Below are 17,880 nucleotides of genomic sequence, written 5' to 3'. Positions count from 1 at the left end.
GAGAGCCAATAATCACCAAAAACTCTCATGTCTACACAGCTCCATAGCATTTTGCATGCCAGTGAAACTCCTGAGCTAAGAGAGCATGAGGGAAAAGGAAAGAAAGTTGCTCACCACTCCAGGAACCTCTTTTTGTCCTTTCCAGAGTAGCATTGGTACTCACGTACCTTGCTTTCTATCTCCTGATAGTAAATTACCTGCATGAGCAGATGTAGTGGTTGCAGAATCGGATGCAATGGTTCCCTAGCCTTTTCCCAAAGTTTGCGTGATCTCACCAGCTCTATCATTGCACGTAAGGGTTGGCTTAGCCTAATGAGAACAATAAAAAGAGGCACCTGGTCTGATAAGTAGCTTTCTTTTCCGCTGGAGTGTGCAGTGTCTGGCAGAATCCGTTCCTCCTCCATTCATTAGCTGACCCCTATGCATGCGTTTAGTGCATTTCTTTTCTGTATTTTTTTCTGTACTCAGTCATCATGCTCATCTCAGGAGAAGCTGCACCAGCTGCCCTTTCAGCCTACGGCAGATGAACTTCATTTCCTGACAAAGCATTTCAGTACTGAGAGCATCACTGATGAGGAAGGGCGCCATTCTCCAGCCTTGAGGCCTCGATCGCGCAGTCTCAGGTGAGTTTCAGGTTGTTTTTTGGATTTTTTAAGATGTTGGACACATGTATTGCATTTCTGTGTGTGCTTTCAGATCTAAGAATAGTTGTTCTGTTACATGTTTTTGAAATTATTTTAATCAACATTTAACTCACCTCACATAATCAGAAGGGATATTTATTTTTTTTTCCCCACATTTGGCACTGAGGTTTTGGATTGCAAGATGGTTAGCATAGTCTGCTTTTGTATCTTCACAATACCTCTATGCAAACATGATCCACAAGCGTCTCGGACTAAATCTATAGGATGTAGATTTCCTTTAGTGAAGTTTCTTCTCAGAATTCTGCTGCATTAATATAAGGAAGTGGTTACAGTCACTGTTAATAACTTTTCCAGCAGTGCTTCTGAAGGGGTATGAAAACTAGAGTAGATGAAGTCAAAACCTTGGATGGAATTGCACCCAAGAGTGATTTTGTAATAGTGCTGAAAACATTTCTCCTGCATTAGCAGTTGGATATTTTTTACTGTTCCTTCAGAGATCTGGTTGTTCAAAGATAGCTATCCAGGGGTTATTTCCTTGTGCAGTTGATTTTTTTCCATCCAGAAGCAACTAGAACTTCATCTTTCACAGAATTACAGAATGACTGAGGTTGGAAAGGACCTCTGGAGGTCATCTTGTCCAAACCCCTGTTCGAGCAGATTGCCCAGGACCAAGTCCAGATCGGTTTTGAATATCTCCAACGACAGAGATTCTCTGGGCAATCTTTCTTGCAAGTCTCTAACAATTATGTGGAGTAAATCCACAAACATTTTGTATCATGGCAAAAGCCTTAAGTTCTGCTGTGCATTTAGTTCTGGACCAGGTGAATGAAAGTCTAGAGATGCATACCTCTAGACGCAGCATCTTCTGAAAGAAAAAGGATTTATATTTTACAAGCAGGGGACAAGGAGGTGAAGTCTCCCTTCTGCTTCTCATCTGAGGGTGTCAGAGGTGGATATCAACTTTAAATTAATGGACAAGGTTCAGAAACTTTGCCAGCTGCACATACTGAGTCAGTGTGCCCAGCTCAGGACCTAGGCCGGGGTTTGTAATAGAAGGAACTGAAACAGACCAAGATAAAAAAAAATAAACAAAACCATGGTGAGTATTGTGTCATGGCAGAGCTGACTTTGCATGATTATTTGTAATTATTTGTATGTTCTAAACTTCAGTGCAGGCTGCATGGTAATTGCATATGGATCTACTAAGTATAGTTACACAGTAATCTACAAGAGCAGGTAAGTACTATGGGTAGTAGCACACTTAGCCTGTGATCTCCGCGAATTGCTATGTAGTAAAAGAGTAGTTATGTGATTTGTACTAAGTCTCTTTGAACAATAGTCCTACTTCAGTCCTCTTGCTGTCACTCTTAACGCTGACTATCGCTGAGTAGTGTAACTGTAGTAGCGCTAATTCTTTATAGATAAGACAGCTACTGTAGGTAGACAACACATCACTAAAGTAATTATTGTTCTTTCTAACACAGATATGTTACTGTTGGCATAATGAAATAAAAGACACTCTTGCTAATGCAGGAATGATATAAACAATCAAATGAAGAGCACAGTTTTATTTCTTTCCTTGTTAATATGGATTATCAACTTGCTGAGAATTTTACCTCTGTGAGCCAATTTAAAAGCAGAGTTATATAGTAGGTTTATAATTTGTGATGAGACTAAATTAATTCAGTGTGACATATACCTGTATAATTAATTTCTTCCTCTCTTGAATGCTTCCTCTAGCTCTCACTGGCTTTCAGTGTGGTAATGGCCAGCCTTATTGGTATCCCAGAGCTTAGAATGAAGTAATTTAATTTTTTAAACTTAAACCACGCCTGATTTCTTTTTCATTTTGCTTAGTATTTTGCTTCATTTTGTTAGTATTGTGATACTGTGAGACTCTAAAGCACACTTGCCACTACCAAGCGTTCATGCTGGCCCTTGCACCTCAAAGGAAAATTGATATGTCAGTCCCACCAATTGGAGCAATGTTTGCAGGAGTAAATACTCTCTTTGACAGAGGGTAGTCCTTCCTTGTAAACAAACAAGTACTGAAATATTTGAAGACCAGACCTTATTCATTGCACAGCTTGCTTATTTATTTGCCCACATGACAGTTAGCTCACTTGGTGAGAGGATATTTTTACTTACTTGAAAAATGAAAAAAAATAAAACCTGAGCAGTTAATGTGTTGAAAATTAAGCAGGAATTTCCTAAAAATGTAATATTTTCATAAGCATTTAATGGTCTTGTTTGATCAGCTTTAATGAAAAGCAGATGAACAAAATACATCACATGTTTTCCTTAACTGGTGACCACAACTTTGTAATTTAAAAGGTGGTCTGATATTTATGACTGATTGTTAACATGTGTTCATCTTTCATCTCTTGTGACTGCAGCCTTACATCTCTTTTTATGAGAGGGGAACTAGTATTTTGATATGTCACTGTCAAATGCTGGAGCTGTTGTTTTAGGGGGTCTCTGTATCCCAAGATTTTTTAGAAGTATCAGATGATCCTGTTATGCTCCTAGATAAAGTATTGCCTAGATGTAAATTTTGGGAAAATCTACTTTGACTAGACATTTACCATTTCCTTGTATCTAATTTGCAAACATTCTGTTCATACAGAGCAGTTTTAATGATCAAACTGGATGAAAAAATTAACAAAACATACAATTGTGGAGGGTGACGTTGGCTGATGTACACTGATAGGTTGGTAGTGTTCTGCCAGCGTGGCTTGAAGATACTCAACTACTCGTGCCTTATTTGAAAGTCCCTGAATTTCTACACCAAAGAAATGGCACTAGTTCTTTCCCAGCTGCTTTCCTGTGCAGGGGGAAGGAGGTAGCCTGAGACCAACGCTGGAATCCAAAAGTGTGATGTGCTTATAAAGCTGGTTGCTAAAGCCAGGAGACTGTTCTCTCATCCATCTCCAATAGGTCCAGTACTCACATGCTAAATGAAAGAACATATTTCCATGTCACCCACCTGTTTTGGTGCTTACAGCATGTCTGCAGTCAAAAAGAATATTTCTTTATTATCTGCAGAAGTATTTCCTAAATATAATCTCTCAACTATTCTCTTTTTTGGGTAATGCAGCCTTCAAATCCTTCAAGTTATTGACCAACAGAGAGATGCCCAGGCTACATTCATTTTGTTTAGAACAATCCTGAGCTTTACCTGAGGAAAATCTTTTCTCCCAGGAGTAAAATGCAGGGAGAGTGTAAATTTTTCCACTAAACTTGGCATCGTTACTCTTTTTAAGTTAGAGAGATGCTGCCCTCCATCTTTTCCTGGTTCTCTTTACTTGTCATCCTTTAACAGTTGCTAACACGTGGGAATGTGTGGAGAATGTCAGAGATAAAAGTAGAGTTAACTAATAACGACTTCTTCAGGAGCTGCCTTTGTGCAGTCACTCAGCCCACCAATCTGCCCATTTTTCTTGATCTCTCTTCGTATTTCAGGATAATGTTGTCTAGGGAAAAAGGGCTGAAGATTGCAGCAGTGAATTTTTATATAGTTGAAGTAGATGAGATCATCCTTAATCAAATATGCTCCTTCATCTCTTTGCTGGGTAGTGCTTTTTAAATGCAATCCTCTAACCTGACGTGCTAGATCCTGCCATTAAGGACTCCTAGAAAATGCCAGTTGCCAAAAAAGGTTTCTGACAATAAAATACCCAAGATGGGAAGAAAGACTAGGTGTTGTGAAACCGCACCGGTGGCCCACATAGTCCATTTTTATCTTAAAAATTGATCCCGCAGGTTATGGAGCGCTCTCATCTCACTGCACTTAAGCGTCAGCTTTAACCACTTGAGTAATCTTGGTGATTTCATCGCTTCACGCTGCTGCTTTCAGAAAGTGCCGTCTGCCCCAAGCTGCGGAGGGCAGGCTGTGTTCCCTGCTGAGCAGGGATTCACGCAGCCACGGATTTGCCAGAGAAGGATAATAATTTTATATTCTGAAGCATAAGGCATCTATTTCTTTTGAAAATACATTCTAACTACATTACAGATACTGTTGGTCTTTTTGGTTTGTCTCTCAAGACAGTGAGTTCTGTGAACTTGATTCAAAAAAAGTTCTTCAGAGTGATTGGTTTTAAATTTATTAACTTTTGCTTTGACTCACTATCTTTATTATTTTCTATTTTCTTATTTGCCCACTGTACTGCTCATTACTTTAACTTTCTAGTGCTTTCTGTCTAAAGCAGTCTCAGTCTTTGTTGGCATGCATAAAACCCCCTAAAGTATTGGAAAGAGCTAGTAGCAGCCCCGGTATGGGTCTGTAGAAAAAAACTCATTAGTCCTTACTTTCAAAGATATTTCAATTGAAATATTCTCTTTACTTTAATGTTATCTCACATATATATATTATAATTATTGTTTATTAACTTATTTATACATATTAAAAAACTCCCTTACGTTCATTAAACTGTCACTCCTAGTATAATAAAGTGATACAAAACCAATCACAAATAGTATTTGTCCGCAGACTAAATGTAGCTGAAGCTCAGTCTTTGTAAAAATGAATTTAAAAAATCAAAAGGTATGTAAACAAACTCAGAAATTACTTTTCAAAGCGCTCAGTGAGAAAGACTCGTTACTGTTCTGTTTCACTGCTTGCCTGTTCTATAAGAAGAAGAATTTCTGCTTTGCCTCAGATACCCTCTTTTCTAGCAGCAGTAGAATAACTGCCCGGTGTAGACTTTCTGTGCTGTTTGGTTATGATTACACAGGAAGAAGGATCCTTGAATAAATCCTGAAAAATAATCTAAAGTTACACGTTTATTTTTCTACGTTATTTCCTTCATGGTATAGATTGTTGTAATTCTGTTGGAAACTGTATTTCACTATGATTCTGTGTGTTGCATAAATTCAGACTGTGGCAGATGGATTCTGATGGTAACGTGCTGTAAATACGTCCTGATTAAACCTTTATGTACAGGGTAAAAGCAGAGAGGAGCACAGTGCTTTTAACTTCTCTGCTTTTTTCCTAATCATAGAATGGTTTGAGTTGGAAGGGACCTTAAAGATGATGTAGTTCCAACCCCCTGCCATGGGCAGGGACACCCTCCACTAGACCATGTTGCCCAAAGCCCCATCCAACCTGGCCTTGAACACTTCCAGGGATGGGGCATCCACAGCTTCTCTGGGCAACCTGTGCCAGTGCCTCACCACCCTCATCGTAAAAAATTTCTTAAACAATTTCTTCCTTATATCTAAATACAGCTGTCACAGTGAAGGAAAAATTAGGTATTCGTAAACATCTCAGTTTTATTTAGTCACAGTTAGACTAGATTTTGTTAAGATTTAAGTTATTACTATAAATGCTACTCCTTGAAATAGCTGTCTCTAAGCTATTTTCAGTTTCTAGCATCAGATAAAGACACATGAGTTTTGGCAAGTTGAAGGCTAGAAACCTTAGTGGGAAATAGATGTCACTGAAAGTCTACCACCACATCATTTCGTAAAGTGGAGGGAGGATGAAGAAGCGGAAAAGTGTAGTTTTTCATTCTATTGTTAAGCTTAAGGGGACAGATATTATTCTTCTAATGTCTGCTCTGCTGAAATGAAAAACACACTGCCAGTAATAATTTCTTTGACCTACCTACCTACACCAAGAAAAGAAAAGCAGCCTGCTTTTTGTCTTAGAATGTTATGCACGTGCACAGTACGTGCCCTCTGTTTTACAGAAAATAATCTGTTCCTTTGTGAGGCTTGAAATGTTAGACTGGCTTAGTTCTGTATGTGAAATTTTTGGTGCTAGATAGATGTGTGAAGCTTTTGCATTTGAAAAGCTGTCACAACAATAAAATCTATTAAACTCCTTTTTTCTTTTTTTCTAAATTTCCTTAAGTTCTCCCTTGGTGGCGTTTGGTTATCTACCTGGTCCTGCTTTCTTTTTCACCTGGTTGTGTCTCCAAGGTGCTGTAAAGTAACCAGCAGCACCTGGCAGCTACCCTGTGGTTAGTTAGGCAGTTATCCATCTAATTATTTCTGTAGTTTCCCGGGCTAAGATCAACATTAAAAAAATTATGGTGCAGTATATTATGTTGCAGTCTTGCTATAGTCAGCTAGATATTTAATTTGACCTGTTATATTGGGCAAATTTTATTTAGAATGATAATTTGAACCTTGATCCCAGGTTTTATCTGGAGTTGTTTGGATGCTCTGTCATTTAGGTGGTAAAAAGTGGCATTAATCAGCTTCCGAAGATGAGAGATAAAACTACCAATGCCTGAGGAAGCTAAGGGATTATTCTAAGGGTTTACTTTCTTGCCAATCAGTAGACTCTTCTGCAAAGAAATTACTTTGTTTTGCAATCGTAAAAAACAAGAGCAAACCCAATAAACTCCCGTATCATTGTGGCTCTCCTTAAGGAAACACTGCATCTGCTGTAGCGCAGCTCAAGTAGCGTGATTTCTGCATAGCTCTTAATTTCCTGTATCCCTATGAATAAAGTGCCTTGAAAGCAAAATCAAACCCCCTCGTGTTCTATTATGGCCCTAAGACAGCAAATCCTTAAGCATGCACAAATTTTGTAGGACTACTTTAGTGTTAGAATGAAGGATGTATGTGCATCCGTATTTCTGTAGTTAGTATCACAGTGCTTATATATCCTTGTAATTTATACCTCACTTAAATCACACAGAGAAATAATACATCATAGAAAAATTCATTCTTCAATAACTATGTTCACCATGTTCTTCAGCTCCATAGGAACTGCCAGTAAACAAGTGTCATATGTTCGTGTCAGATTGTTTGGGTCTTAGAGAAGAAAAGATAAAGATAGCAGGCTAGATGTGTGGAGAAATTTGCTTCTAAGCCTGAAATTTAAATGTTCTTACCCTTCTTTTTATTATGTTATGCATTACATATGAACATAAATGTAAGTTTCTTTTTAAAGAAAATTTCCCTTGATTAAAAATGGGTTTCTATCAAGCTAAGGGATGTATTTTCTTCAAAAAAAGTTGATGAAAATGTGTTTTTACTTGGTACACAAAACATCCAAATCAGTTTTTCCTCCTTTAATGTAAGGATTCAGTGAGAGATGTAATCTGAAGTGCATTTTCCCAAGCTGAGGGATAAACCTTAATAAAAACAAGACACAATGTAATTAATGGAATTCCAGTGCCGGGCATGAAAAAAGAGATTGGTATTGCTAGATTCCGTGAGACAAATTTTCTTTGCATTGTAAATATATGTTCCCAAAAGAATGTTTTTTCCTTTAAATAGGTTAGCAGCAAGGTAGTAACTGTAATGCATTCCAAGTTTAAAATGTATTTATTCCATTTAGAGAGATTCATTTAATCCTTCACAAGAAAGTTTTAAAATGTTTGAACTCATTCAAGATAAAATTGTGGGTTTTGACATAAAGAAAATATTTTTAACAATATGTAGTACTCTAAAAATCATAAAGACAATGATCATGTAAGATGCCAAATAATTGAAGCCCTTGCTTGTCTTGAACATCAAAACAAGGTAACCAGAGAAATGAGATGCTGTAGGCGATCCTGTAGCTAGGGATTATCTGCATTACCTCACTCCAGCTGTCCTCAGTGGCAGAATGAGTCAGAGCATTGCATATCATCAGATGTGATGAAATGAGATGCAACTCTTCTTTAAAAAAAATACCCAAACACTAATATAAATGCAGTTTGTCAAGATTTAGTGTCCTGTTTTTTGGTGTGCCTTGAAGTTGCTTGCTAACCTATGCATACATGCATATGCATCCGTGGTGTTACATGCCTCAAAGGAGTGCAGTTTTCATAAAAGTATTCTGTTCCTATTGCTTGTGGTATTTATATATAAGATTTAGCCGAATAACACTGCTTATGCATCCCTCCTGTAGCATAGTATTCTTCAAACAAAGGAAAGCAAGTCATCTCAAGTTCCTTGTTTCGTTTATTCTGCTCTATCCTGGCACTAGAGGCTCCAGAGATAACAGTGATTTCTTCCTGGGCAGGGCTGCTACCTCTGCCATGGAGGGCAGTAAGAGAACAAGAGGAGTTACAGATGTACCTGCAACAAATGCACGGGGTTTTTACATGCTTGTACGTTAGGGCTTGCGTTCACTGAAAATAGGTGAGTTTCTGCCTGAGTTCACGTGAAGAGAGGAATGTTTTCAGATGACTACAGACTGCCATTGCTTGCCAGGATTTTCTCTGAAGTTAAGCATCTGCCCGTTTCTGAAGTGAAGGCAGAGCTTTGGAAGGGCTGCAGTCAGCGTGGCAGCATTATGACCAGCACTGGCTTTGGGCGGGTTTTGCTGTGATATCTGTAAACGATAACATACTTTCTTTTCTCCTCTAGCCCGGGTCGCTCCCCAATTTCCTTTGACAGTGAAATAATAATGATGAATCATGTGTACAAAGAAAGGTTTCCAAAGGTAAGGAATCACTTTTTGAATAATACAGTCAATGGCCAAGCTCAGAATTCGTTTTAGTGCTCATTGGAGAAAGAGCCCGGCTCTTACCTCTGATTTCCAAGCAGTGCAGTTTGCTGAGAGTTTGAAGCTGCATTCTCTGCTTCGCATGCCAATCCTGCAGTAGAAGAAATAGAAAAGCTTTGTGTATTCGTGTATGTACATCATATTTGCTAAATTTCTCACGTCTCTTATTGGCAAGACAAATGCTCACAGGAAGGAGGAGCAGCTGAGCTGCTCTGGCTGTGCAGTCGACTTACGTTGTTCATGAGAACAGTGTCTCCATATATTTTTAACTAATCCTTGTCTTTTTTCTTTAAATTCTGAATCAGAAGAAGGTTCTGATCAAGGCTAGAAGAGGGATGTTTTGCTTTGTTTCATATATGCTTTAGAAAGCTATTTTAAAGAATAATTTCAAAATATGTTGAATAACATTCTCTCATCATTCCTTGTATAACTACATTAAATTTGCTTTATACTGATCCAAACTTCTTTGGTTTTGGTAGGCTTTCCATTTACATATTGGAAATGCAAAGTTTTCTTTTAAAGTCATTCCAAATTATACTGGAGGTTTTGGCAAAAACTAAGTTTGCCACTGGGGCTTTTGGTACCAGAGAACCAAAGAAGATGGACTTGGATTTTTAGAAAAGTCAGTCTGAATTCAGTCACACTGAAATCTGGTCAAGTGATTTGCCATAAAAATAAGCGTGGTTTGGTTTTTTTAATAAATCTGAATATTGAAATCTGTGGAATTAAGCTTTGAAAGTTAACATCTCATTGAAATGAGTGTAAAAGATTGTGTATCCTGGAGCTGTTGATATGGCCAATCCTTCCTGTTCCACCAACAGCAAAAATAGGTGCTTCTCTGGTGACAGGATATCAGTGCTTATAGTGATAGAAATGCCATGCGTCTGTTGCTTGGGGCAATCATTTTCAGGTTCCATGGTCTTGCCTAAAAGTTCTGAACTGCCTCGTATCTTACGTCCTTACTCTGGAGACCCAGGGAGGGATACAGCTTCAGGACCAGGATATTTTTATGGTCATTTGCGTTTTCAGAAAGTGTGTTCCGATTAATTTTTGTTGTTTGCTCATGTGAACATAACTTTTGCCTATGGTATGCTATTTTTATTCTCAGCAAAAATGCTATTGTATTTTGGAACATTTTTAAGTCACGTGCATTTTGGAATTAAGAATATGTTACTTTAGCACCCTACTTGTTTATGTTTAAGTTCTGGGATAGTACAATTTAATAATAATCTCCATTTATTCTGTACTCTTAGGCCACGGCACAGATGGAAGAACGGCTGGCTGAGTTTATTGCCTCTAATGCTCCAGAGAACGTGCTGCAATTAGCAGATGGGGTTCTAAGTTTCATCCATCATCAAGTTATTGAACTGGCCAGAGATTGCCTAGATAAATCACGTGAAGGTCTTATTACTTCTCGGTACTTTTATGAGCTGCAGGAAAACTTGGAGAAACTTCTCCAGGATGTAAGTGCTGTCTGGAAAGTAGAATATATTATTTTGATTGAAACTTTAAACAATAAGCCAGAGCTTTGATTTTAGGAGAGACAATGTGGGTTCGAGGGGAAGGGCAGCAGGTGGGGGGTGTCAGGAGATCTGAGTCATTTCAGTCTGCTGTTGATCTACCACGGGCGGATTTGAGCAAAGCACTTCACCTGTGTACTTTGTTTGTACAAAAGTTAAATCTGCATATGAGTAAGTCTTTACCATTTATGAAAATAGGGTTCATCCAGAGGAAGAAAATTACTGAACTTTTCTTTCATGTACTTCAAGACTCTGAATGACTTATTAATTACAATAGTGCCTTCAAGGAGTGAAAACACCATAGTTTGTAATGTTGCTATAAATTTTTCATAAAAAATTTCTTGAGCTGAACTTCATCCAGTTGTGGGGTTTTTAGTACTTCGATGTGTTTTGTGGTGTTCAAAGCATATGAAAATACACAAGGGGGCACAATTTTAATGCGTGCTCAGTATGCTTCAGCTACTCATTAAAAATTGCTCTTTTCCTTTAAAATGAAAATAATATTAAATTCAGAAAATCTCTTAGAATTTATGCTATAGCTGTTGTGAAGAGTCAGTGCAATTACCAGTTGCTGGGTCCAGATCTCCGCTTGGGAATGTCTTCCTAAGCTTTGCTTTAAGGAGACAGCAAGCTGAAAAAAAACAGGATTTATAAAGATCGTAGTCTTAGATAACAAATATCATGGAGACATCTAGAAACAGAACACCTGAAATAATTCATTTTCTGTGATGGTTTTTATTTGGTGAAGATGTGTTTATATGTCATTGATCATTTTGCCAACCCACTGGCATGAATTGCACTAGGTTGTGCCCCTTTGCCGCTCTTTCCAGACATTAGAAAATGGCAGATGAATAAAAATACTATATTAATATACAATTATTGTATTAAAAAGCTTTGTGAAAACTGCAGAATCTTGCTTTGTATCACCTAAAATCTTTGGCTACCCTGTTTATATGAGTGTGGCTGTAATTTCCCTGATATTTGTGATGCATGGGAAAAAAAAGATTCATGTTTGGTTTTGTGGTGTTCTGCCTGGATGGGGAATATAATTTTGACAGATCAAGAGAGATAGAGAGTATCTTTCGAGGGCCTTTATGGTTGTCTGCCTATGGGATATCAGTAACTGCTGTGGAGGCATTTAACAGTAAAAAATGTGTTTCCTGGTAAAAGTGATGTTCTTTGGATGCTATGCAAGAGTTTGATCATTGACGCCACCACCCAGGGCTGGAAAAACTGCATCTAGTCAAAGAAGTTGTTCAGTATTTGTAATCTTTAAAAAAGAGGAAAATGTTTCTGGAGTTTGAAAGTGGCAGCGTAGCTTTCCTGGGCAGGATGGGCATCGCCCGGGTGTTAGTGCTGGGGCCAGCGATGGCATGTGAGACAGAGGGAATTCCTGCACCAGATGGGCACGTGCCACTGGGTCCACCTTGTATCTCCAGAGTCTGGAAGCAGGGTATTTGCACGTGTCAGCTATGAAATAGGGGATCAAGCCTCTTTGGGTGATGGGTTGGAAGTTGAAAAGATTTTACTAGAAGTGGATGTATATACTCAGGAAAATAGCTGACGTTTCAAGGGGTGCAAGGGGACCTCAGTGTGTTTTACTGCTTCTGGTAGCAGATACTCAGAGCTTGAAATTGTCCCGCTCCCAGACTTTCCTCCTCGGTATGTGAACAATGATTTCTCGTGCCATAAGGAATGGAGTCTGGCCACCTTCAGGCCTGTCGTGTGGCCTGAAGAGGTTAACCAAGATCTCGGAGGAGGCGTGGGTCAGATAAATCTTTTTCCTTTCCTCTCCCCTCCCTCAGAACAAATCCTCAAAACACACATTAAATGTCCTTTCCCCCTTGATCCTCATGCATTACACTGCTGCTCCTAAACACAGGGAAAGATGACCTTGAACTGTTATTAGAGAAGGTACAGTGGTCATCTCTGGGTTTATTCAGGGCTTTCTTTGACCTGTTCCTCCTTAACATCCTCTGCAGAGCAGGGGTGAGGGAAAGGTCAGCTCCTAAGTTTAATTGATTTACTTTAGGAAGTAAGGTGGGCTAGAGACGATTAAAGGCAAAGCTTAGAGAGACAAAGCAGGCAGAACAGGCTGGGAAGGAAGAGGACAAAGAAATTCAAGACAGCAGAGGAATGCCAAAGACTTCATTCTGCATCTTTCTCTTTTTTTTTCTTTTTTTTTTCTTTTTTTTCTTTCTTTTTTTTCTTTCTTCTTTTTCTTTTTTTTTTCTGTCCTATCACAGTTCCTTGGTCTTTCTTTTATATTTTAATATTTAAAAGGTACTTGTTTTCCTCTGCGTGCCAGTCTGTGCTTTGCCCTTCAGACTGCATTTTAGAAGGAAATAATTGGGACATTTCAGTCTAAATATATAGAAATTGGTGATAATATTTCTTCTGGAAGACTCACTTGAAACGCTAAAAGTTTGGAGTCAAGTTTAGATTATTCCAAATTTGAGGGCAGGGTCTCTACCTTTGCTTAGCTTGTAAGGTACCATGCAGAGTTACACACCGTATAAATAATACCAACTGGAAGGTCATCAAAAAAGCTCTTCCACTTGGGTAGTTGTTTGTTCTATGCAGTAGGATATATAGTTTTATCGTGTATTTTTATAGCATATAGAAAGATTGAGAAGATGATTTATTGGTCAATAAGGGGATCAGCAAGTGGCAGCAATATCCACAGATTTTCATACAGTTTTACTGTGAAAGAATGGATTCTCTTGAAATTCTTTTTTAATATGTTGATTCTGACATGTGGTAACAAACTAAACTCGTACAGTGTTTCAAACCATAGAAAGCAGATTTGATTTCATATGTTGCAGTTTGAGTCTACTTTATATTGTAAAAATGTGTCTATAAAACAGAGTAATTGAGTATGTAAATAATGAGCTGTTTAAATATACCAAACCAGAAAGCTTTTAAAAGTTTTTAGATCCTGGATTTTGTAATAGAATGCCAACAAATCTCATTAGTTATGGCAAATGAGATCTTTCCCCTTGTTTGGAGCATGAAATAATGTCTTTTAGCCAGAAAAAGCTATTGCTTATTGCATCATTGAAATTATCCTGAAGTAAAAATGAATTTAAGAGATTTTCATTATTTTGAAAAACATGAACTTGAATGTTACACTTCACACTTAGAGTAAAAATATTGAAAAATAAGATAAAGCACCTATAAAAAAGAATAGATGGCATTTAGTTCTTTATCTGTTACCATGGGTTAGGCTTAGAGGATGGCATAGGACCTTGGGTTACTGGGGAAAAAAAAGGTTATAGTCAGTTATTACTTGGCTGAATTGACAAGGTAAAACTAGCCAAAAGAAGTTTAATGGCTTTTGTGTAGGTGTAGGCAATTGGTGAGGAAGGTGAAGGATTACAGGTGTTTCTGTGCATGGAACAAAAGAAACAGGGGAGGGTATTAGTATTGTACTGCGGTGACTGATGCTGCGCACTGGCGAACGGATATTCTGATTGGGACTGCTTTCTTAATACAAGCCTGAGCATAAATTTATTGGCTCTTGGCACCGCAGGTCTATTGTTTTGGTTTCCATCAGTACATTAGCTCAATTACAGCGTTGTGACTTGCATATCCCAGTTACTGGTCCTGCTGAACCCCAGGGGAGGACAGTGATTTTAATTTCATGCCCCAGTAGCTGCAGTTAGTGACGGATGGGTCTTTCAGATAAGGGAATCGGTTTGTAAATTACCCGGTGCTGCCTCCTGTCCACGTGTCTCTGGCAATGTGTGTAGGAATGGCATCAGCCTCTACCCACAACCCCTACAGCTTCTCCCACCTCCCTTTGGGAGGCGGAGGGGGGGGAAACCCTGAAATGCCCCCAGCAACCTTCAGACAAGTGTGTCGTCATCGGGAGCTGCTAATTAAATGGCACGCCTCGTAGCAAGGCACATGGAAACGGCAGGCAGTGCTTGGCTATATAACGCTCTGCTTTCCAGATACTGTCCGTGGGACAGATTATAAACAGACGTCTGTAGGGATGTCCGGGCTGTCCTGCGCGAGAAGGAAACAAGAAGAGGCAGTTTTACTGAGGATCTTGGAAGAGCAGCACTGTGCAGAGATGATGGCTGAGTGGCTGTTACAAGTTGTGTTTGGTTTTTGTAATTCTTTTTTTGTTTGTTTTTTGGTTTTTTTTTTTACTTTTGCTTTTCTCTGTCATTTGGCAGTCATTTGGCAGTCATGGTTTGGCAGTCATGGTCTAGCTTTTCATTTTCAAAACGGATACCTGATTTAAATCAGTTACATTTTAAAATTATTTCACCGAAATTGTCTTAGATGAGAAAAGGAGAAAATAAAATGACTTGATTTAAAAGAATAAGTTTATTTCAAGAATATAAATGGATGCAAAAAGATGAATTATTATTATTTTTTGCATAATATAACTTATGGGGGGGAGGAGGACTTTCCAATTACACAGCTCATATTTCAAATAATACATAGTTGTTGATGTTTTGTTTATTCATTTCAACACAGCTAACCCCTGGTGATCTGGAATGGCTTTTCAAATATGAAAGGATTAATTTCTTTCTAGAATTCATATTTTAACTCATAAGTTTGGGTAATGCATTGGGGGAAACAGAGTGAATACTAATCATTTTCATTTTGCTTATTTTCTATTTTATATTTAGAAAATACCTTTTAGTTAGAAAAAAATTGCAACTTATTTCAATGCTTTCAAAATAATCTTCTTTCTAAGGCTGTATAGCCAGGAAGCATCTCTGGTGGTGTTTTTAGATAATGAACTAACAGGTACATCTTTTTCTTCAGGGTTTAACTTCTAGCCCTAGCTTATCAGTGCTGACATAGACAATTAACATTTCTAATTCTGACCTGTGTCAAAATGAAAAATAATGAAGTTTTAAATATTTTTTTGGTAAAAAAAAATACCCGGGATATATTATTTTAACTTGCTGCCTGCGTGTTTCTAGCTCTGAATTTCTGCTTTTCTGTGTTTTTATTGTTCTTTTAGGTGATCACCAGTGTGATTTGACTTCCCAATCATATGTCTTTTGCTTAGATGGTGCTAATGAACAATGCTAAATGAACCTTTTAGTTTCTTGTTGCTTGCATCATTGTTGATAAAATATAATTCCTATAAGCAACTGGTTCATTGCCAGCATAAGCTCATTGGTTAAGTTCTGGACATTGTATTTGTGGCCCTGCTAAAGACTAATTTTTAGACCTTGGGGAAAAAATAGCTATACTTTGTTTCATAGTTTTTACATCTCATTGGAACCATCTTTTTATCACCCTGCAATAAAATAATATTTATATGTGCTTCAGGACTCAATGTAACCATTGTGTGCTTGAGCAAAAGACGAGTAGTTTGGGGGCGGTTGTTCAAATTTGTCTTTGGTGGTTTTGTTTTTTTTTTTTTACGTTTGTTTTGGTGTGTTCATTATTATAAAAAGACACCCTGTCACGCACGTATACCTTGAAACTCAGCCTTGAATTTATACTCAGAACTGGTAAAGTAAAGGGGGTAGACAAGAATAAATTCTCTGAATTAGGTTTCTGTATGCTCTTTGCTTTGCTTGTGTGTGTGATTTTACATAGCATACGATACAATGCTGTAGTTGTTCAGCAGGATTTATGAAAATAAATAAAGAGAAATTAAACTTTAAATTTTTCTTGATGGTGAACAGAAGTAGTTCAAATTCTAGCTGAAAATAAAGCCTACAAATATGTGTAGCTGTTAGTAATTATCTAGATGTCAGTACCATGTGGAAGGTAAAATTGAACAAATCAGTATTCTTATTTTCAGTTTAAAAAATAAAATAAAACCACATCATATCTAATATAATTGATAGGTGATATAATGCAAATAGAGCCTTTGAAATATCTCTTGCATGATAAAAGGAGTCAGTTGTAATGGAAAAGCTATATGTAACTTGGCATCCTTGAATGAGCTGAGATCGTTGCCTGCCCTGACTCAGTCATGCCTTTGCTGCTGAATTACAGCTACTGAGCTGGTGATTGCTCTGCGTTCAGCATCTGACATATAAAAATTAGGAGTTCACTGCTAGGATCATAATGTGATGTTCTGCTCTCCACAGGCCCACGAGCGATCCGAGAGCTCCGAGGTTGCCTTCGTTACCCAACTTGTGAAGAAGCTGATGATTATCATCGCACGACCAGCTCGGCTGCTTGAGTGCCTGGTAAGTTTGGTCCTTGGGAGAGTGCACATATGACCTAAAGAGTCTGGTGTGTGTTTAAGGAGATAAGGAACACAAAGCCATCAAGAGAAAGCTTTAAATGCTCATAAAAGCATTGATGAAAAATAAATCAATATTTTAAAAAAAGAAGTACAAAGTGTCTTTTGCATTAATATAGAAATATCTTTCCATTGGAGTGTCAGCTGCAACAGCAGCTAGATTATATTTTATTATAAAGTTTATGGCTGAGGCACCAGATGTAACTGTTGACATCATTTCATGCTACTTGATGCCACCTGATGTTCCTCCTGTTGTTAGTAGGTACAGTGAAGAGTGTGTAAATGTATGGTGTGTGTACGGTGCTCAGAGAGCCATGCTAAGAAAGAACTGCCGCTAAGGAAGAAGTTCCCTTCCATGATATAAATGGTGTTTGGGCTCTTGGACTCAAATTCTTACCGTAGACCCAGCAATTACAGAGAAACCTCATGTCAGGTTTTCCAGCTGTGACTACAGAGAGATAGGCCAATGAGAGATCCAAGCAGATTTGGAAGCCTGTGGTTGAAATCCTTTTCAATGTTTTTGGAATATATTGAAAAGCAAGTCTCATTGCTTTTTTTACAACTTACTCTGGCTAATAAGAACATACTCTGTTATTTAACTCTAGGAAACGGTGAAAAGTGTATAGGCCATCCCAATGAAATATACCACTGTGTCCTGAAGTCGTGCAACTCCAAAAAATATTTATGCAGCCTGAATGTGCATTATCACTGTTATGCCACAGCAAGAGGGTTACCATAATTCTTGAATATATAGGGAAAGAGGTGTTCAGGCCTCTGGTGTACACAATGTTGTGGTGGCTATTGATTATAGGGGTCAGTTCTGCGACGCTATTTCAAAAGGAAGTTGAAAAATTGGTGAAAGTGTAGGGAAGAGTCACAACAAATTGAGGGCTGGAGAAGGTGTCACAAATCTACAGTGGAAACTTATGAAATAGGATGAAATTCCTTGGCTTGTGTTCCACGAGAGGTCAAATCTTATGATGTAATGGTTCTTTCGGGACATAAAAATGACAAAGCAGCTACATCTGATTGAGA

The 17,880-nt window shown here is 38.1% G+C and overlaps 1 protein-coding gene across 5 annotated transcripts in view; it reads left to right on the top strand.

Annotated features, from left to right (window-relative positions):
- Positions 1-17,880, top strand: part of MAST2 (microtubule associated serine/threonine kinase 2) — a 194,404-nt gene that overhangs the window by 142,444 nt on the left and 34,080 nt on the right. For 4 of the 5 annotated variants that reach the window (XM_075759522.1, XM_075759520.1, XM_075759525.1 and 1 more), the window contains 4 exons: positions 469-623; positions 8,955-9,030; positions 10,347-10,556; positions 16,688-16,789. In XM_075759522.1, the coding sequence (XP_075615637.1) occupies positions 469-623; positions 8,955-9,030; positions 10,347-10,556; positions 16,688-16,789 (543 nt within the window). The remainder of the gene's footprint in view (positions 1-468; positions 624-8,954; positions 9,031-10,346; positions 10,557-16,687; positions 16,790-17,880) is intronic. The other variant, XM_075759521.1, reaches the window with a different exon arrangement.

The sequence above is a fragment of the Balearica regulorum genome, chromosome 8 (assembly GCF_011004875.1).
Source record: "Balearica regulorum gibbericeps isolate bBalReg1 chromosome 8, bBalReg1.pri, whole genome shotgun sequence".
NCBI classification, from domain to species: Eukaryota; Metazoa; Chordata; class Aves; order Gruiformes; family Gruidae; genus Balearica; species Balearica regulorum.
The sequence above is the reverse complement of the archived record's forward strand: the minus strand, read 5'-3'. Positions and strand labels throughout refer to the sequence as shown.